The sequence below is a fragment of the Tachysurus fulvidraco genome, chromosome 21, assembly GCF_022655615.1.
Source record: "Tachysurus fulvidraco isolate hzauxx_2018 chromosome 21, HZAU_PFXX_2.0, whole genome shotgun sequence".
Lineage (NCBI taxonomy): Eukaryota > Metazoa > Chordata > Actinopteri > Siluriformes > Bagridae > Tachysurus > Tachysurus fulvidraco.
In genome coordinates, this window is record NC_062538.1 from 16,134,108 (window position 1) to 16,156,372 (window position 22,265).

The window sequence follows — 22,265 nt, forward strand, 5'->3', positions numbered from 1 at the left end:
ACCTGAAAACAGAAACAGATGCATTTTTATTGAATAATCAAAAATGCAAACAAAATAACGGTAAATTCTTCCAGTGTGAGAGCTTGATATTCCAAAGTGCTCCATTGGATAATTATGTGATTTTTTTTTCATGAAGCCTGAATGTAAACATTTTCCCTAGAACCTTAAAATCCTGTCTCTTTTTACACACCTGCTTACAGGATGATACAGCAATAGACTAAAATTTTGCACAGGAACAAATCATACAGAAAGTAGAAAAGTGTTGGGAAAATGTTAAAAATAAATACACGTTTGTGGTTTTAATGCCATGCCTGGGTTTATTTTTAAACCTTGGTTTCCTATTAGCACTGGAGGTGAAGAATGGTATTAACCTTTCTTTAATGTCATTCTAACTTCAGTTTTAACCAAAGAGGTCACTGGTGTAGGAATATAAATATAGTGTTTCTGTTCAGAACAAACCAAAATTCAAAATAAAGCTAGTATAAATCTAGTATGAATGAATCGCGACAACGGATCCTTTTTTAATGATTAGCTATTAGCCATTCAGAATTTATAGCTAATAGCTATAAATAATACAATTGTGGTTAGATTATAATTGATGTTCCATTTTAAGAGTTAGAACTAGTGTCACGTATGTCTTGATACAGAGGGAATAAACAAATATTTCTATGTTAATTCTGTTTGTCATCGAACAACTCACATTATCAGAGCAGACAGGGCAAATAAAAGGAAAAATTTAACCTTCAAGTGACCCTGTGAAGGATAAGTGATGGAGGGGTGCAAGCTATGTAAAGGAAAGACAATAAAACTCCACTTAACTTGATCAATCAGGTCACGCATGAGCTGAACAAATTCTTCAGTTGGTTCTATTCCTACAAGTTTAATAAAAAAACTGCATTTTCTACTTATCAAGAAACTCAAATTATTCTTTGGTCACATGGCAGAAAAAATATTTCACTGACCTTTAACCATTTGCACACATTGCACCCCCATAGACACAAACACGGGCAGAAAATATGGTCAGAAATGTAAAAAAAAAAAAAAAAAGCCTTGTGCTAATCTCAGAGAGAAGTCGGCACTCTTTATGAAGGTCGAGGAGAATTTCATATGGACCAGAAAACACTATATAGCGCTAGATGCTATATACGAGTCTGCTATGACACAAAAAGTCTGAAACGTTAGAATTGTAGTCTGGCCTGCAAGTTTGAACTGAACTCAATAAAAGTGAAATGCTTAGAAAAGAGTAAACTATTCATTCCATAAAACCAAGAAAAACACTGGATATATTGCTGCAATAATATACATTCAGATGCCACTGCGATTAGTTTTCATCTAAGTAAGAGTCCATCCATCCATCCATCCATCCAGCCCTCCAAGCAATTATCCATCCATCAATCCATCCATCCAGCCAGCCATCCATATATACATTCATCAATCCCTCTCTCCGAGTATCAACCCATCCAACCGAATATCCACCTATCCATTCATCCATCCATCTGAGTATCCATCAAACCAACTAAGTACCTATACATGCAAGCATCAACCCCCATCCAACAGAGTATCCATCCATCCATCTAATTGAGTTTCCATACATTCATCAACCCAACAGTATATACATACATTCATCAATCCCCCCATCTGAGTATCAACCCCTCCAACCAAGTATCCATTCACCTGAGTTTCCATACATTTATTAATCCCCCATCCGAGTATCAACCTATCCAACTGAGTACCCATCCATCTATCCATCCATCCACCATCATTCATTAATTCTCCATCTAATTATCCATCCATCCATCCATTTCCATACATTCATTAATCTGAGTTTCCATACATCCATCCATCAATCCATTAATCCATCCATCCATCAAACCAACTGAGTATTCATACATTCATCAATCCCCCATCCGAGTATCAACCCGCATCTTCATCCATCCAAATATCCAATGCAACCTGGAGACCATCCAAAGGAAAGAAAATGATATATCAGCCTGGGATGGGTTGAATGGTTAAATACAATTTTCTTAAATAAAATATCAGGATGTGATTTTTATTTATTTCTTTATTTAAAAAGTCATTTTTCAATAGTTACAAGCACAAAATGGAACCACAGTGTTAAAGCAGCCTGAAAATAAGTACATTTACATATTTAAAAAAGCTTACAGTTAAAACGTTGAGTTCAAATACTGTATTAACAGATTTTATTATTTCTATAACCCATTAAAGGGATGTACAGCATGTCCAACTCTTGAATCTTTTTCCAAGGTCTCTTGATTCTTTACAAGATGGTCATTTTTTAAAGAAATTTGATAATTTATTTTTATTTAAACTTGACATTCCAGTCATTTTCTGAATAATAAACATAAATCAGATCCTTTTAGCAAATCCAAACAGCTTATCAAGCACATCATTATCATTGAACTGACATGCACATAAAAGAAACAAATAAATAAACATAAAACCAAGTAGAACACTGAGTAAAAACAAACCCAGTGATCCAGAGAGAGACAGAATCCAGACCATGTGATTTATTAACCAGAAAGGAAAGTGTGAATCTGGATCAGAATTTTGGCACCACAGTCTGGAACTCCACACTGATCTGTAATCAGTTTTTATGGAATTAGTCAATGTGCTAGTTGGAGGTGAGCTGGGATGAAGAGCTGCTGCTGCCTGAGCTCTTAGCACTCTTTTGCCCCCTGGTGGCACTTGCCTGCCTTGGCACTCGCTGCTCTCGCTTTTCTGCATGACCTGTACCTGATTTACTGCGTACTGAACACACACACAGACACACAGACACAGACACACACACACACACACACAGACACACAGACACACAGACACACACACACACAGACAGAGAGAGAGAGACAGAGCAAGAGAGAGATTAAAAGATTAAAAGGTTCTTCATAATATATGACTTATGGAGTGATGGAGCATTTTTCATGGACATCCTGATGGTCGATTTTCTTTAAAGAAGAAATAAACCAGCACAGAAAACACTGATGCAAGAAGATATTGTATAGCACTTATGCACTGACACACTCTCAATGATGCAGGAAAAACAGGCAGCATGGACACAAAGCTGTGTTAAACACTCCAGTGCTGTAATTATTAAAAGCTAAAAGTTTTCATTATTTATATATCTGTTCTAACTTGATATTTAACGTCAACATGCTTACATGCAGTCATTATACATGAGGTTGGTGTTGCTGATACCTAAATACAGCAGATCTGAAAAGAACACACTTGAACAAACACGCTCAACTAATAAAGAACCAACATGAAGGAGTAAAAACACACACACACACACACACACACACACTTCCAGAAAATGCATGAAACAAGGAGGTTAGATGTTCTGAAATCATGCACCGTGAGCTGAGAGGAATGTGATGAATGAAAGAGTAAAAACAAAGAGAGTGAAGCATAAAGTGTAAGGAAGAAAAAGGCTCATGCAAAGTCAAGGGCAACCAAGTATATGAGAGAAGACAGAGTGAGAATGGTGCAAGAGAACCGGAGTATACAAAGAACACTAAGTGAAGAGGGTGCAGAAAAGAGAAAAGGGGAGGAAAACCTTGAGACAGAGGAGAGCTCTGTTCCCCAGAGCTGTAGACCACAATCTTAGCCCCAGCCCTTTGAGGGTGGGCTGCAGGGGCAGTGGGCGGAGCTTGAGGGGTTGCTTTTTTAGCACTCTTGTCTGGGACCTTAGGGTCCTCTTCTTCATGGTGTTAAACACACACACACACACACACACACACACACACACACACACACACACACACACACACACACACACACACACACACACACCAAAAAAGGCAAGAGGACAGAGGAGTATGTATTAGCATAAAGAAGAGAAAACTGAAGATTGTTAACAAAAAATAACTAACGGATTACGACCTAACAAGGTCCGTCTGCATTATATGAAAAAGAGGTCCGGCCTTAAGTCTCATTATCTCAATCAAGATTAATCTGGTTCTCTATGTTAAAGTTTAAACATCCCTTGGCTACATCTTAAACATCATAAATGAATAGAATCCCACATAATACATGTGTAAAATAATACATTTGTGTACCACATTACACTATTAAAGAACAAATCAGTGTTCCTTAACGAGCGAGGTGAGTGAACAATGACCTGCTGGTGTGTGTCTGCATCGATGGGATTTCAGTTCATTACCTTTTCAACAAGAAGAGAAATAAAGTAGAACAAGGCATTTGAAAAGTGTGTAGCACTAAAATAAGGCTAATGTGAGGTCAATGTGTTGTTCAAAATATAATCTGCAAACACAAACACACACAAAAAAACCTACTTCATACACGTTATTTGTGTATTTATTTCTTTCATAGCCTTATTTGTGACCACTCAGTCTAGCCTAGAGAGTGTCCAAAATGTCTGCCTTGTAAAAAAAAAATTCACCAGACCTTCTCTTTGTACACTGGACATGTTCATTTGTTAACACAATAAAAAAACGTGTCTCTTGAATACTTGACGGTTTTCAAAAGACTAGTTTACGTAAATAAAACAATAACTTGCTCATAATATCTGTTTAAACAAAATAAAAAAAAAAGCACACTGTCTCCATCTACTGGTAACTAACCAAATCAGTTAATAAATCTTTTAGGTGAAAGGAATGAAAAGAATCGAATCACTGGGCTGAACCGAAACTACCGGCGCTAGTGCAAACCTTCAAACTCCATTCAAACTGATAATGTGACCAGGGATTTTACACCAGAACGTTTATTTATCCTACGTCCTATTTGACTTGAGCGAGAAACAGAAGGTGGAAAGAAAAGCTAAAAAGAGGAAACAAACAAACACAAAGACAGAATGTTCAGCAGAAAGAGCAACAAGCTGACACCAAGTAACTGCTAAATGAGGGTTTGTATTTGTACCTGTTTCTGATTATATTTTCCTGATCTATTTTGATATGTATATTTTGACATTGTATTCACCTCTGCCTTGTCTTTATTCCTTTATCTTGAACCTAACATAGCTTCAAAATTTTATCATCACCACTAATAATAATGTTAGCAATTTCGTTTTTCCAGTGAAAATGCATCAGAACTTGTACTTTACACAGAGGTGTCCCAAACCAAAGATGTGAGTTTAACATAAGATTCTGAACCCACCTTGTTAATGGGGACAAGTTTTAGGGAAAGCGCTTTTGTCATAAAAAAAAAAGTGTAAAGTAAAACACGTCTGTATGGACACCCTGGAAAATATTAGTGCTCGTATTTATTTAGTAGTCTAATTATTTACACAGTTAGTGCTGTTTCTAGCCTACAAAGGATTCGGTGTAACTTATTAACTACTATATTAAGTAAAACACTCTGCATGTGAAATGCACTATACAAATAGAATTTTTATTTCGTTCTGTTCGAGTTCTTGAGCAATGGTGAGCTCAGACGTCATAAAGCAGAGATCTGCTCAGTTCAGTAGCATTATAAGTGCACTCCCCGAGGCACCGGACTGACCTCTGATCTCACTGACTGTTGATGAGTCGGGCACAATGGTGTCTGAAATCTTTTGACCTGCACACATTGCCTTTAGAGTCTGGAACACAGCCAGAGGTGCCACGTTCATCTTCAGCAGGTCCACGATGTTCCTACAATAGAGAAGTAACTTGAGTGTGTATCAGAAGTATTAGGTTTCTAACACTATTGTGCAGAATTGCAATACTACATTGTTTGAGTTATCATACTTCGTTTCTCTATATTAGTTGAAATGTCTTTATATTTGTCTTTCTGGGTTGGGAAAAAACTTGACAGCTAAAAGCTGACAAAAAAAATAACAATTATACACTAGTGTGGGCTTGATAAAGACCAGCAAATTTCAATAAATTCAGTCAAAATGGTTCTAGAACATTCTGTATTTTCATAAAAGAGGGACTGTTAATATCCATATTTGTACCAAATATTTCCGTAACATGTTAAAAAACATTTAGTACATTTTTGTGAATGTTAAGCATCAGAAGAATGGAGCGATTAGTCTTGTTATAACCGCAGGTCTAACCGAAGTGACGGCTGCAAATTTTATATTAATGTGTTACTAATTATCGTTAATATACTAACAAATAATTCACACCATGAGTCACCCTGGAATTAAACTTAGTGTAGTAATAAATAGCTATTAATCAAAGAATAACACTTTTTTTAATTAAACATTTTTTTTAAAACATTAAAAATTTTATTAAAAAAAAAACTATCTTCAAAAGAGAGGACGAGAGAAAAAGAGAGATTTTTTTGTCTAAAAGATCTTGCCTCAAATAATATAAACTCACTGAACATTGTGTTCCTCACCTTGTTCATACAAGTAGAAAAATACAGAAGACAAATTTATGCTTCTTGCTTCAATATGCCTATTAGACACAATATGGTGCACTTGTATAGGGAAACTGGGCCATTTTTATATATATAAAGTCATGTACTGCATTAAATTTAACAGCAATGATTTAATATCCAGTGTAGAACAGACCAATCGGTAGCAGGTACAGTTACATGGATATTCTACCGAGCTCTAATGTCTAGATATTCTGACTCACTTGAAAACCTCTTGGTCCATGACTATACCAGCAGCTTGTGTTAGCTCAAACAGCTCGGTTTCTTCGGCGTTGAGGACCTTTTTCTTTTTCACACTGTATTTTTGTGCATTGCCGCTGACTGTGACACCGAGAGATGGAGAGTCTGGAGCTGTGGGCATCGTGTCAGGCTGAGTGGACTGGGAGGTCATGAGCAATCAGGCAGCACCTAGAGAAAACAACAGTAATTCAAATACAATAACTGTGTGTGTGTGTGTGTGTACAATAGCTGTGTGTGTGTGTACAATAGCTGTGTGTGTCTGTGAACAATAGCTGTGTGTATACAATAGCTGTGTGTGTCTGTGAACAATAGCTGTGTGTATACAATAGCTGTGTGTGTAAGTGCGTGTATAATAGCTGTGTGTGTCTGTCTGTCTCTGAACAATAGCTGTGTGTGTGTGTGTGTGTGTGTGTGTGTGTGTGTGTGTGTGTGTGTGTGTGTGTGTGTGTGTGTGTGTGTGTGTGTGTGTGCAATAGCTCTCTCTCTCTGTGTGTGTGTGAGTGTGTGTGTGTGTCAAAATAAAATAAAAAATAAAAATCCCATTGTATTTATCACATACACACGGAATACGACATTCAGTGAAATGCTTTTTGCATCTATAATGTTATATTATTCTATTTACTTTGTATATTCAATGTTTATTTACATTCCAGCTGTTAGCCGTTAGCCGAGCTTGGTTTATTCTGATACTATTTTGTTAAACACATAAATAAATGTTTTTCCTCACATTCTCTTACATTATACACAATAAACTACAACTAGTAGCTACAGTTTCACTAAAGATGCATAATACTTACCAGAGAAAGACCGCTTCCGTCAACTCAACCTTCTTCTTCGGTAGAAAAAAGAATTCAGGTGTACAAACTTTAGCGCCGCCTCGCGGTCCCTAATCAGGAATGAACCCAAGACAAGTGAATGGATCGGTGATTACAGTGAAGCCTGTGCACTCGGCTCAGCTCATCAATACGAACCGACTCTTTCAGGTCCCAAACGACTCATTAATATTTCTTTTGTCTTCGTTCAACAAAATGTGAGAAATGCTTCCAAACGTCACTTTAGCATGTTTTACTTCACTCTTCTACAGGGTAAAAAATGTATTAAACCAAAATACTACTACTAAAAATAATTAAATGCTAAAAACATTATAATAATCATTCTTCTTCTTCTTGTATACATTTAGTTATATTATTTAACACTGTAATTACTCAATTACAGAAATGACAAGCAAATTTCAGACAAATATTTGATTCTATGGTAATATTAGACAAAAATGAACACATAATGGCTTTTAAAACTGAATCATTTGCATTGCTTTATACATTTTCACACACAGTAAACAACTTAAACTTTAGTGCAAACCGATTTGAATGACGTATAGACTGCATTTCTTTTTAAAAATATGCAAAGTACAAGCCAATATAAAACTTTTGTATTGACAATTAAAATTTGATTTTTCCAGAGAAGACAAAGTAATTATCAGATGTTATAAGGGCAAATGTGAATATAGCCTTGGTATCCAAAAAACAGCTAGAAGAGTCATGACTGCATGAATGTCTTGTTAGCATTAACTAATACGTGAGACTTTGACTTCAATTGTCCCTCCACAATCTTCTTCAGAGCTTCGCTTCCTAGACACTTGAAAAACTTCTTGTTTAGCCTCCAGGTCCTGGATCAGTGCTGTTTCTGATCTTGGGCTTTCCAGATTGGAAATGGTGTCCTCCTGAGGTCTAAACTCCACAAGCTGCTCTCTCAGTTCAATCTGCTCTGGCTGGAGTGGAACCTCCATGATCTCCAGTCCAGGTATACCACCTACTATTGTCCCCTGAACCTCCATCTGGTCTTGCGATTGGTCCCCAACAGAGTCGATCTCTAGTGCTTCCGTGTGGCCATTGAGTGGAACATTGCTGGCCTGGGAGAGGATTTCCTGCCTTAATGAAACCAGCTGGGCCTGTAGTAGCTCTTTGTGCTGAGTCTGCAGACTGTCCATCTACAACACAGAACAGAGCAAGAAATTAGTAAAGTGAGCAGAACATATCCACATTACCTTGTTTATCTATTAACTAGTTACATATACAAGAGGCAGAACCAGTTCTCACCAGTTTGGCCAGTCTCTGCTGGCTGTGGTCTGGACAGCGGTACACCTGCAGCTCCTCAAACATCTTCACGTTAGATTGAACCAGACTTGCAATCTAAACAAAATAAGACGACATGACAGGGAACAATGGAGAGACTATGAGAACACATGCTGCCAATCTGAACAAGAATGCAGCATGAAAACCTTCACCCCATTAAGAACACACCTGTTCTTTCAGCTGCTTAATTTCGGACCGTAGACTCTTCTCTACACTCTCTTTTTCCTGTCGAAGTATATCTAACTGCTCATTGAGCTCCAGTAGATGTTTCTGCAGGTCCAAACTCTCCTCATTCTAAATCATCATATCATAGGAAAGGAAATGGTCAATAAATTAGCAGATTTTTGATGTCATGATAGCCACATATATTAAACTGTAATGGTTATCTTAATTGAACAAAACTAACTTCAGCTGTGTTAAGAGCCTACGGTCAACGTAGGAAAAATCATCTATAGCTTAGAACTGTATTTTGTGTTTTTCCCTGAAAAAACTGTTCACTGAGAATGATGCATGATTAACCTGTTCTGTAATGATGCCTGTGGCTTCATCATAGATCAAGTTGCCTGTGTTTCCATCAGGGTCCATTAAAACCAGTGTCTGGGTTCCTGCTGATGCAGGCTGGGAGGAGCCTACCTCCTCTTCAGCTCCAAGTGGTATGCCATTACTCTCACCATCTTCCTTTACAGAACAGAAAGCAGCAGCATCATCACATACTAACAGGAATGAGTGGTTAAAGGAGGCCAAAAATGTGAAACCAAAATGCATTGGAGAAGTTTGAGTTTCACACTTGTGTGTACAATAAAAACAAAAACACTAGACTGAAAAATGTGTAATACACCAGTTAAGTCAAGTTAGCAAAACTACCTTATGCTCAACAGTAAGTAAGGTGGTAGTCTCAGTGACCGAGGCAGTGGTGAGGACTGGTGGTGTGATGACGGAGCTGACAGCAGTGATGTCTCCTCCGGTACCCATATTCACAGCTAGCCCACTGTACGCTTTGGCCTTAGCCTCCGGGTTGCCTTTATAGTATTGCCTGCAATTCACATCCTAATGAAAAACACAACTTAGTGATTTTACATGATACACTCTTTGTTGCTTTAAGTTATCCACCAAACCTGATACCCTCACTCACCTGTGTAACCTGGATTTGGAATGTGGTGTGTGGGTTTCGGAAGTGAGTTTTGTAGTGCTTGACGGCCTCATCCCTCCTGTTAAAGCCGTTCCTGCAGCGGTAGCAGTGCCAATGTGCTCCTTTAAACCTCTTCTCGCCTTTAATGGTGCCCACGATCTCACAGTGGTTACAGCAACGCAACACCTTCAAGCCTGAGGGTACAAGAAAATTAATTACTACATAAAAAAAAAACACCACCACATATGATCACATTCATGTAGAGGTTTCCATTGAGACTGGGATCAGATGGAGTGGGTGGTTTTTTGCATACAGGACAAAGAAAAGCCTTAATCAGTAAAAGAAAAGCACATTGCAGGTTGATAACGTGGTGCCGCACAATCCGTTTCTTTCTTTATTTTCATAAAATGCTGCTCAGGGTCTAGGTAAACAGAGACAGTGAAGTTAGAAATGATCATTTTAGACAGGAACATTTGAAAGGACTGGGATTACATACATATTACATACATATTTGTTTTGCTGTATGAGGTCATCTTAATGGCACCCATTCACCTTAAAATGGAGAAATTGTGTATAATTTGGCCTATATTATATTTTGAACCAAAGGTATTAATAGAAAGCCTTTTCCATCCCCAAATTAAAAAAGACAAAACTGATGTAGCTCTAGTGGTTAAGGCTCTGGGTTGTTAATACAAAGACCTGGGTTAAATCCCAGCACTGTCGAACTGCCACTGTTGGGCCCTTGAGCAAGACCTTTAAAACTCTCTGCTCTAGAATTGCTGTATCATGCCTGACCCTGTGCTCTGACCCAGACCTCCAAAGTTGGGAAGTAAGAACAAAGAATTTCACTGTGCTGTAATGTATATGTGACAAAATAAAGGGTTGTATTCCATTATTTTAAGTGATTCACAATACAAAATCTTCACATTTGACCAATATTAATCCAATAGACTTTTGTTTCTTTTTGATATAAGCATACAAACACATGGAAATTAGTGTTCACATAATTTTATGTCTGACCAGCAAACTCGATGCTCTTGTCAACATGTTTGATGCGGAAGTGGGCACGGAGTATAACAGGATCCTGGTATGCCTCAGCTACCGTACAAAGCGGACAGTGCATGTGCACTCCTTTCTCACTCCCAGCACACTTGTCATCCTGACACAACACGGGTACGTATGAGTGTTCTGTAGCTCTGACCCGCACTGAAGGATGGGCCTGTAGGAGTAGAGAGATGTATGTAAATAAATAAATAAACAGCTGTAGCACAGATCAGACAGGAAAGTTTTCACAGACCCTAAAAACAAGTAAGTTTAGTGTTTATGACTAAGATTTTAGCTGAACATACCAGCACTAATAGTGCACGACAACAGCACCCTCGTGTGGTGAATCTGAGAATTACATGTGCTGCAGACCAGATAAGCTAAAAGCAGCTAAATTGTTTTAGACATTCTCTATAAAGTTATTAACAAAACTATTTAACTATGTACAGGATATATAATTGAAAATATCTCAAAATGTTAAACACTTACTGAAATGTAAATGATCTGTTTAATACAAGCAGTTATACAAGGCTGAGTCCCAAATGCCTCCCTGCAGGACACCTGGATGTATAGACACCCTGTAAAAGGCGTTCATTTATATAGGGAACTAACTGGGATGCATTTGGGATTCCACCAACGACTGAGATGCTAATTTGACTAGCTAGCCAACAAACAATTGACCAACAACAGCTCAGCATATTCAGATTTCAAGCTTAAAAAGAATACTCACGACAAACGCCGCCATTGTGTGCTATACTTATAGAAACGAACACCAAATGATGCCTTTTACCGGCGTTTTCCCAGTTTTAGTCTGCAAAACATGTTCTGGTCCAGCGGCTCTGTGTTGTTCGTCACAAACTTGTGTGTACACACCCACGTCATCCGTGCTGTGCACACCGAGATCACGTGACGTTGTAAAAATCGTGCGCACTGTTAGTTCATTGGACGTTGTCGAGCTCGATGTTGGTTCCCAGTCAAACACGAGAACAGAGTTGTTTTGACGCTAGTAACCTTTTTACTTATAATTAGTTTTTTGAACGGCTTTTATAGAACGTTATTAAATGAAGTTGTTAATAATGAAAGCAAAAAATGTCAATGCAAAAGAGGGGGCACCCGGATTTGAACCGGGGACCTCTTGATCTGCAGTCAAATGCTCTACCACTGAGCTATACCCCCACAGCACACTAGCAGTTTTCAACTGGTCACTCTGTAATATTTTAATAGTAAATGCAGACTAGTATATTGTCAATATAATACAACGCATCATTTAAGATTACTAGTTTTGTGATGTATACACGTGCACCACCATTAAACGTGGTCGGTTTCGAGTAATAAATTATTATATGTTTTCTCTCAATTTTAATCCTGCTTAATATATTACACAAAACTGCTCATTTGCACAGTTTTGTATCGCTGCTCACCATTGTCTCACCACTGTACATACCCACCTGATTTCTGTTTCGTTTATAGTAACAACAATATATTATATTATGTTCATAGTACATATCCTACTGCATATTTTTGTTTATAGTAATAACAATATATTTTGTCTATAGCACATACCCTTCTGTAAATTTCAGTTTATAGTAATAGCCATCTGTATATTATGTCCATAGTACATTCACACTTGTAAATTACTGTCTATAAGAATAGCCATATTTTGATACAGCACATATGACCTAAACTGCATTTCGTTGCCTTGTACATGCCTTGTACATGTGTAATGACAATAAAGTTGAATCTAATCTAATCTATATTTTGCCGAAAAAAGGATATAGAATCAAAACAAAAATGTGGAGATGCCGGGGATTGAACCCGGGGCCTCATACATGCAAAGCATGCGCTCTACCACTGAGCTACATCCCCTACTGCTTAAAGCGCCTTCGCTATCACTAATAATGATTAACTAAAACCTGAGAACAATAGAACCTTTAAAAAGTTTAGCATGAATTAAAGTCAAACAAATGAACATGGGTACACAGAGTTTTGTACTGATAACTTACATTTTATTAGAATTTTGAATGCATCCATGTTGACAGTCACATAATCGCTGTAGATTTGTCAGCTGCAAATTTTACCATGACTCTTCCATTCTAACACATCACAAAGGAGACCTACTAGGTTTAGACCCAGTGACTGAGGAAGCCACTGAAGAACGGTGAGCTTATTGTGAAGTCTGAGACAAACTATACTTTGTGACATGGTGCATTAACATGCTGAGTAACTATTATAATGTGACCATACAGTGCAAGGGCGTCGATTTGGGTAGGGACGGTAGGGACATGTCCCTACCAATATCCATGGAACACTCAATTGTCCCTAGCAATAATTCGACCAAGCCTATGTATATTTATGCATAACCACTGATATCCGTCTGTGTCTTGTGCTTTTTTACTTATTTCATTTAACATTTATCCAGGAATCATTAAATAAGATGAAAATATTTTACTACGGCGTTCTGTAAATAATAGCGCAACTAGTGGAACACAAACGGTTAACAGATTTACCCCTGCAATGAATCCCGCCTCTGTAACTCACCTCTCTAAAATGATTGGCCTTTGCCTTTTTTGAGTCCTGCCTCTCTAACCCACGTCGCTGTTTGATTGGCTTTGTCTTTCTCGCTAATGTGTTGAGGTCGGCTGCAGCTATATTCCGTTGTATGAAGCAATATGCAACGTGATTATGCAGGTTACCGGTATGTGAGGAAGAAAGTATTCTTATAAAAACAGTTTTATGCACAAAATTCGGGGAATGTTGTCCCCACCAATGTCAAATAAATTATGTCCCCACCAATGTCAAAATCAAACTTTCGCCATTGATACAGTGATTCACACACAGAGCAGCAAGACTTATTAAGGTGCACAATGTAAGCATTCCTCACACAATTATACCACCACTGCTAGCCTGAACTGTTGAAACATCTTTGTCATCAACAAGGCATTTGTGCTTGTATAATTAAAACACAATGGACCCCAAAAAGTCTCAAAGTATTATACCAAGCATTATAAATATTATACCAAGATTAATATAACACAAAATTTTATGATTAATGTCTTTGTCCTGTAGTGTTTTGTATTGTCTGTTTGCACTGTCTTTTGCCTCGCACTGTTCTGTGTAGCACCGTGGTCCTGGTGAATCGTTCATTTATGGCAAATGACACTAAAAGCTTCTTGACCTGACTTGACCATTCTGTGTAAACTCTATAGATTGTTGTGTGTGAAATATCAACAGATCACCAGTCTTTTTTGTCATGCTACACAGCAAGAAGTAACAACCAGGGGTTCAGAGCAAAATGTGATAATCATCCAAACAGTTTTCTAATCAATTTGTGTGTGTGTGTGTGTGTGTGTGTGTGTGTGTGTGTGTGTGTGTGTGTGTGTGTGTGTGTGTGTGTGTGTGAAGTTATAAGTAGTTATAACTTATTTTTTTTTAAGTCGACCAGACTGCCATGCAGCACAGTTGCCAAGCACACATATTCAAACATAATTAAACACAGCACAGCTCTATTCAACTAGTAACTCTCACACCTTTTCCTCACACCAACCAGAGTGTGTGTATGCAGATCATTTGTGAACATTTCATATGAGAGATGTTTTGAGCAAAGTTATCAAAATTAGAATCAGAATCAGGTGCATTCAGGACACACACAAGGAATTTGGTTCCAGCTGTTTTTGACTCTCAAAAGTACAGACATAAATAACATTATACTACACAAGACAAGATAATACAGTCTATACAAGACAATGCAAATGTGATACAATAGACATTGTGAGTATTAAATATGAATACAGAAAATATGACTGATGAGTTATGTACATAAAGTGTGATAAGTGCATGTTAGTGTAAATAGTATTGTGCAATATTATGCTTTTGTGCATTATGCAGCAGCAGTAGTGTGTGTAGCCTATACGGATGATGTGATGACTGACAGTTCTGATAATGCAGTACTTATAGCTATGAAGCAGGGAATACAATTACGGTGAGTTGTTAATCAGGGTGATTGCTTGGGGAAAGAAAGTGTTCCTGTGTCTGGCAGTTTTGGTAAGCAGATATCTGTAGCACCTGCCAGAAGGAAGGAGCTGAAAGAGGTTGTGTCCAGGGTGTGAAGTTTCAGTGGTGATTTTTCCTGCCCAATTTCTGGTTCTTGTGCACCTTCAAGTCCTGGGGAGTGGGCAGCAAACCAAACCTGATGGTGATGAATGTGCACAGGACAGATTCAATGACTGCAGTGTAGAACAGCATCAGCAGCTCCTGTGGCAGACCATACTTCCTTAATTGATGTAGAAAGTACATCCCCTGCTGGGCCTTTTTGATGAGGGAGTTAATGTTGCACTCCTATTTCAGGTCTTATTCCTATAATATAGTATATTCCTAGATATAACATTTACATTTACATTTACAGCATTTGGCAGACGCCTTTATCCAGAGCGACGTACATAAGTGCTTAAATCTCTAACATTGAATACATTAATGCTGGTTCACTAGGTTACATACTTAAGATACCATGAGTTAACATTTGTTCAAAGTTACAATGAAAAAGTGTCAAAGGCTTTTTTTTTAATGCAAAAGATAAGGAAAGAAGTGCTAGTTGAAGTGTTTCCTGAGTAAGTAGGTCTTCAACCGCCTCTTGAAAATAGCAGAACAGAGAAGAGTCTTGTAGTATACTTGCCTCTTACCCTGAGATGGTGGAACCAGTCGAGCAGTGCTGGTAGATCGGAGGTTGCGAGGTGCAGTGTGAGGAGTGATGAGGGCTTTGAGGTAAGAGGGAGCTGGTCCATTTTTGGCTTTGTAGGCCAGCATCAATGTTTTGAATCAGATGCGTGCAGCTACCGGAAGCCAGTGGAGGGATCGCAGCAGCAGGGTGGTATGCGAGAACTTTGGCAGGTTGAAAACAAGCCGGGCAGCTGCATTTTGGATCATTTGCAGAGGACGAATTGCGTTCATAGGTAGACCTGCCAGCAGTGCATTGCAGTAATCCAGTCTAGAAATGACAAGAGACTGAACAAGTACCTGAGCAGTCTGTGTGGACAAAAATGGCCGAATCCTTCCAATGTTGTAGAGAAGAAGCTGACATGAGCAAGTCACATTAGCACCATGAGAGGAAAAGGACAGTTTGATTGTCCATGGTTACCCCAAGGTTGCGAGCTGTGGCTAAATGGGAGTTCAGATCGTTGTGCAAGGATATAGCAAGATCATGACCTGGGGATGAATCACCTGGGATGAACAGCAGTTTAGTTTTGCTAGGATTGAGCTTTAACTGATGAGCAGTCATCCATGATGAAATGTCTGCCAGACATGCTGAGATCCAGTCAGAAGCTGTGGCATCTGAGGGTGGGAAAGAGAAGATAAGTATCATCAGCATAGCAGTGGTAAGAGAACCCATGTGATGAAATAACTTCACCAAGAGAGTGAGTATACAGGGAGAAAAGAAGAGTGTTATTATAGTGAGTGGTAGTATATAATATAGTGTTATTACGTTTCAATGAGTCCTATCCCTGTGCCACCATAGTGTGTGTCTGGAAGCTCATTAGAATTAAATAGATAGATAGATAGATAGATAGATAGATAGATAGATAGATAGATAGATAGATAGATAGATAGATAGATAGATAGATAGATAGAACATGTGAAAGCCTTACATCATATTCATTTCTGACATGTTATTTCTTCTATCAATAAAGTCAAGCATAAATGTAATCGTCACATCATCCTAAATGCATTCATAGCTTTCAGAATGTTAGAGTTGTATCAGAAATGCAAATTGATGCAATTACAGATATTGCCTTAATAAATGCCGTAATTTCTGTCAGATGTAAAAATTTCAGTAGCCTTCATGTGTAAAAACATGTCCTCAGCATCCAAATGATTTATATGATCAGTTTGAAACATTAGCATAATGTTAGACTAAAATGCAACTTGAAACATCAGGCCTTACAAAGGATCGATACACATTTTGTTGCTTTTTGTTGATTAACTAATGCAACAGGCAAAACTCTCATGTTTCAGAAAGCATATTTTTATTATGTATGATTAAATATTTATATTAAAAATTAAAATAAAACATTTTAATTTCGCTTTTATCAAAGTTTTAGTTTATTCATGGTTTAAGAAAAACATGTTTAGTTTTAAACCATATCAATAAACTCTAGAACTGTTAGTTTGTTATAGTAGCCATTATTATGTTGGCTTTGTAGAAGCCAACATTCTGTTTTTGTTTTTAAGCTTAGAAAAAAACATTTCAAGAGTAACTCCTCCTAGAGCTTTCGAGGCACATGCACCAAATTCGGATATGTTGTAGACCCTGGTCTGAAGTTACTTTTCTAAGCGATCCGAGTACCGGTACTTCCAGTACCGGGTCTCAAAATGGCCTTTTTCCCCATAGACTCCCATTATAAACTTTGCAGGTTTATAACTCTGCAAGCTTTCAAACTATCTACACCAAACTCTGAACAAAGTTTTAAATTGGTGTACCGACTGGCCTTTCGGTTGTGCTGCAGCCCCGCCCCCAAATATGCAAAGTCAAAAAACTTGTCACGTGACGTCACATGAAAATCAAAAATTAGCACAACATGGACAAGTGACATATCAAAACACTCACCCAATGAGGGGAACTTCCTCAGGAGTATTTGGATGATGTCACATGCTTGTCTCCACTTGCTTCCAAATGTTTTGGCACCCTAAATTTCTGTCCACGTGCCTCCAATAGAAACACTAACCCAGTGTTGTATAAAGTACTAGAAAGCAATACTTGAGTAAAAGTACAAGTATCGTACTAGAAAAAGAATTTGGTAGAAGTGAAAGTCACCTTTTAGAAGATTACTCAAGTAAAAGTCTTAAAGTATCTGATATTTACCGTACTTAAGTATCAAAAGTAATTTTCTGATATGTAATGTACTTAAGTATTTGAAGTAAAAGTAAAAAGTAAAATTTCAGTGATTTTCGGTAGGCATAAGAGCAGGGGCGGTTCTAGGATTTCATCTTTAGGGGGTTTTAGCTCTCAGTGAGAATTTAAGACAAGAAGAGTTTTATATTATATATTATATGACTACATAGTAAGCCAAACGTTATGGTGTTATTAAATGGCAAAAGTGGACACCAAAATTTTATGCATGATGTAATGATGCCAGTCTTGAATCAAATCAGTTCATGTATGTGTGCATTCTCTACAAACAGTGTGTCCAATGAATGCAGTCACTAATAAAAAATATTCACAAGACAAAGACCAAATCAATAAATGTTATTTTTATTTAGTATTGATATTGCATTAATATTTTGTTTGTGCTATCAACTCTGGTAATAAGAATAGTGACATTTTACTGCTTTTGTTTGCCGCCGTTATACTGTAGATAAACGCCTCCAGCTCTGACTGCGCGTGCACGCTGCGCGTGCCTGTGTAATGCAATCTAGGAGCAGTGATTCGCCAAACCTCCCTTATTGCAGTCACACACATTTCTTATGATTTTATTTTGTAGTAACTAGTAACGAAGATGCTTATTGGAAATATAACGGAGTAAAAGTATTCATTTTATCTAGGAAATGTAGTGGAGTAAAAGTGAAAGTTGACATAAATTTAAATAGCGAAGTAAAGTACAGATACGTGAAATTTTTACTTAAGTATGGTAACGAAGTATTTTTACTTCGTTACATTACAACACTGCACTAACCCTTATATCTTTTGCCTCCAAAAAGCACCATCCTTTGCGAATACTTGCATCGTCAAAGCCAACATCAAAGTTTGTCACGACAAACTTTACAAATCTAGTTTTTGTTGTTGTTATATAACCTCACTACACACTTCCAGGGTTGGGGGTTTGATTCTTGTGCTTTGGGGGATTTCCTCCAGGTGCTCTTGTGTCCTCTCCAGTCCAAAATAAGTATTGTAGGAGGATTGGCTGTATGGTGAACAGGTGAGGTAAAGTCTTATTTCACCTCAGGACCAGCTGAGGGACTGGTGGAAGTACTGTAGATATACAGGCTCCTTTTATAGAATAGACTAGAATGGAATAGACTAGACTAGAATAGAATAGAATAGAATTTACATTTGCTCAAAATTTACTTCTTCAACCAGTCGGCTGTGTTAGTTTTTATCGGTGGGCTTATATTTACTCACTGATGCTATAACATTCATTTATGCAGGTGCTGATTATTTGTCTTTTTCCATTTAAAAATCAACTATTACCTTTTGTTTATCTTATGTATGGTGTAGTACTGCTAAAAATGGTTTCTTCATGTGAACTAATACTAAACTTAAAGTAATCAATTACAGGTAAATCTACTTTATCTAGTACCTTATATGCTTTAGAATACAATATGTCTATATACAGTATATTAAAGTATAATTGAAGCATTTTGAATTTTTTAATGCATGGGATACTGAAAATATGCGTTATATAAGAACTTTTGGGCCTTGTCTCTGTCTGAATTCACACATTTGTGCTGTCAGTCATTGTGGTGTTACACAATCATCAAGGATGGAAAGCAAAGTAGTTCACAACGTTCCTCTGTCCTACAAAGATCCCATCATCGACAGCAAAAAGAGGTCAGGCACCTATCCAAGCCGAAGATTGCCTTCTTTTCTTCAACTGTCTATTGGCAGTATATGCTTTGATTATTGTCATCAACTGTTCTTTGTTAGACGCCTTTCCCTGTGGGCCATTTTTGATACTCTGTCTGATGTTCATTTGATTCTGATTATGGTTTAAAAATTGGCCTTATATGTCCTTGAAATATAAAGTGCTCTCCTTTTTTGCTCTCTTTTCACTTCTGAGTTTGCCTTCATCATTGAGAACTGGCATAGTGCTAAAAAGGAACTTGAGCAGAATAAGACAGTAAAGTAGGCTTTGTACAAGCAGGGAAAAAGTTAAACATGACTTGCACTCATGGTTCATGGTGAATTCTGGTCCTAAAATCAACACATTGGTCTCTCAGTCAGACTTGAATGGACGATGAAACTCATGTGCTTCTAGCTAAAGGATCAGAAGTCATATCTACCCAAGGTTACACTTCATCAGTTAAAGCACAAACAAAGGCTATGGATTTCAGACACCATTTCCAAAACAACTTGTTGATAATTAATGCAGGGGTTAATATTAGAATGTGTTAGAATGATTGTGGTGTGAAACTCCCTGCTCCTGAGCCAGAGCTGAAATGGCGTCACGTGCAGCAGACCTAAAGATTTAAAATTGGCTGCTGCTTCCATGAGAGCTAACACTTTGTGCATAAGCAGGGAAGAGGTGCTGGCCTAACCGAATGCCTCTCACAGTAGAGGGGATGGAACTCACTCAAGTGTGAGAGATATGTGCCTGCAGCATGGTTGGTTCTCTGAGAGGGAGAAAGCACACTCTTCTTAACCTCGATGTCTGGCTGCCATATGGTACGACTTGGCAAAAATAAGACAGTCATCTAAATAGTTGAGTATAGAGACACCCTGGAGTACACAGATACCCAGCTGATAGAAGGCCCTAGCTCCTGGCTGTGGCAGGAGATCAGCTCCTTGAATGCTGCTGACTGGTGTGTCAGTTCCTGGCACTTGACAATGACATCGTATTACCGACATCGTCCAATAGGCCCTGGGGCACTATCGGGGAGTCCAGGAGAAAAGCTTTATCTTTAATCCCAATATGGTTGAGCCACAGTTCTCTCTCTGTGACATCTAATGCAGCCATGGAACTGCTGAGGGCACGGGCCGTTTACTTTGTGGCACAGAGGGCTAGGTCTATGGCTCATCGGGGTTCTGAAACTGCTTCCGGGATTAGACACACACCGCAGTCCATGTTCTTTAGCAGGTCAGCCTCGTAAGCCTCACCAATTTAAGAAAAAGCAAAGGATATTGATTTTAGATAGCAATTTCAGCACAACAGCTGGAAGATAGAATACATTGTACTTAGGAAAATAATACAAGGATAGTAATACATGGGCTAATAATAAATGGATTACAAAGACTTTTTTTTGTTTCTTATGGCTCGGTTTTTATACATAGCCTGTATTTGACCAGCTCAATAAACGATATTGAAACATTGTTCTATTTTAGTCTCTCAATTACACAAATTATAACTTTACAACAAAAATGAATGATTCTTTGTTAAATGTGGTCTAATAATTGCAAACATTAATCTCAAATGTCATCTATATTGTTTGGGATTACGATGTGTGTGACAATATGTGTAAAGGACTTTTATGTATGTATTATCTATGTTTTTTATGTATTTTTTATAATGCTTTAAAAAGCCTAATACAATGACCAGAACAATACCAAAGAGTGAAAAAACAGGGTGAAAAATAAATAAATAAATAAAAAATAATAATAATTAAAAAAAGAACTTTAAGTGTCTGTGTCTGTATTAATAAATATGTGTGTATTAATAAATATGAATTCCTTCTTGGCGGGTTGGAGCTTTCTTATAATGATAAGAATTGCCATTAATAAGTGAGTCTGTCCTCACAATAGAAGTAACACTGGCTATAGCACTATCTATGATTTTAGGAAATCCAAAGCTTTCAAACAAATCACACATTTCCTAAAATTTCTGAAGGAAGTCTTTATTCTCACTGTAAATGCACTTTCCTCTCCGTAGTTGTCAGTGATTTAGAGGTGCCAGTCCACCTAATAGGCATGTGGACAAGATGTGAAACACCACAAAGACATTTTTTTACAGTCAGACAGGAACATAACAAAGTGAAGAAAGAAACTAGACCAAGGCCAAAAGAGAACAAGCCCTGTATCCAGATGAATTCTTTTAATTTAATACATTTTCAAATATTTTGTATTTACATATCTATTTTATATTTTAAAATATATGAATACAAGATAGCATAAAGTATTGAAAGTCTGATATATATATATATATATATATATATATATATATATATATATATATATATATATATATATATATATATATATATCAGACTTTCAATAATGGATTGCTATCTTGTATTCATATATATATATATTTATATATATATATATATATATATATATATATATATATAAACTGTATATATGTATATACTTTATGTATGTATATGTATGTACAGTATATGTACTACCTGTGATGTGAGCTTGGGGCAAGTTCATTCATATTATACAAAAAGGACATGCACTAATTCTGTAAAAAAAAAAAAAAAAAAAAAAAAAAAAAGAACACATTAACACTTCATAATGCTGGTCAACTCATAAGTAACTGTGCAGGAACCAAGCAGGAACCAGTGACTAATCATTCTTTAAAAGCACTCTGTTTAGATGCACCACATCACTGCGTACATGGATTCTCTGATCCTTCGGGAACGTAACAAACCCAAAAACACTTAAAAAAAAACCTAAAGTATCTTATATAATATTAACAGGTAGCTATTGTTTTTAACTAGAAGCAGCAGTT

General features: G+C 37.3%; 2 protein-coding genes and 2 non-coding genes across 7 annotated transcripts; all 4 read right to left on the reverse strand.

The window, feature by feature from the left end:
* Positions 1–2,044: 2,044 nt before the first annotated feature.
* On the reverse strand, positions 2,045–7,534 carry mzt2b (mitotic spindle organizing protein 2B). Of its 2 annotated transcripts, XM_027133492.2 has the most exons (5): positions 7,380–7,534; positions 6,546–6,750; positions 5,479–5,609; positions 3,575–3,718; positions 2,045–2,769 (listed from the first exon to the last, which is right to left on the reverse strand). In XM_027133492.2, the coding sequence occupies exons 2-5, from the start codon at positions 6,731–6,733 to the stop codon at positions 2,633–2,635; spliced, it is 600 nt and encodes a 199-aa protein (XP_026989293.1). In that variant the 5' UTR covers positions 6,734–6,750; positions 7,380–7,534; the 3' UTR covers positions 2,045–2,632. The 2 variants fall into 2 exon arrangements, with proteins under 2 accessions (XP_026989293.1, XP_026989302.1); XM_027133501.2 differs by lacking the exon at positions 3,575–3,718 and having other exon boundaries at positions 7,380–7,533.
* Positions 7,535–7,877: 343 nt separating this feature from the next.
* zgc:193801 (uncharacterized protein LOC564476 homolog) lies at positions 7,878–11,780 on the reverse strand. 3 transcript variants are annotated; one of them, XM_027133471.2, is made up of 8 exons: positions 11,618–11,779; positions 10,864–11,062; positions 9,847–10,037; positions 9,579–9,761; positions 9,234–9,392; positions 8,883–9,008; positions 8,679–8,771; positions 7,878–8,569 (listed from the first exon to the last, which is right to left on the reverse strand). In XM_027133471.2, the coding sequence occupies exons 1-8, from the start codon at positions 11,630–11,632 to the stop codon at positions 8,147–8,149; spliced, it is 1,389 nt and encodes a 462-aa protein (XP_026989272.1). In that variant the 5' UTR covers positions 11,633–11,779; the 3' UTR covers positions 7,878–8,146. The 3 variants fall into 3 exon arrangements, with proteins under 3 accessions (XP_026989272.1, XP_047661783.1, XP_026989280.1); XM_047805827.1 differs by lacking the exon at positions 11,618–11,779 and adding an exon at positions 11,377–11,535; XM_027133479.2 differs by lacking the exon at positions 8,883–9,008 and having other exon boundaries at positions 11,618–11,780.
* A 211-nt stretch (positions 11,781–11,991) lies between these two features.
* Positions 11,992–12,063, reverse strand: trnac-gca. The gene has a single exon. It is a non-coding gene; the product is annotated as a tRNA-Cys (tRNA).
* A 618-nt stretch (positions 12,064–12,681) lies between these two features.
* trnaa-ugc lies at positions 12,682–12,753 on the reverse strand. Its single transcript has one exon. It is a non-coding gene; the product is annotated as a tRNA-Ala (tRNA).
* Between the last annotated feature and the right edge of the window lie 9,512 nt (positions 12,754–22,265).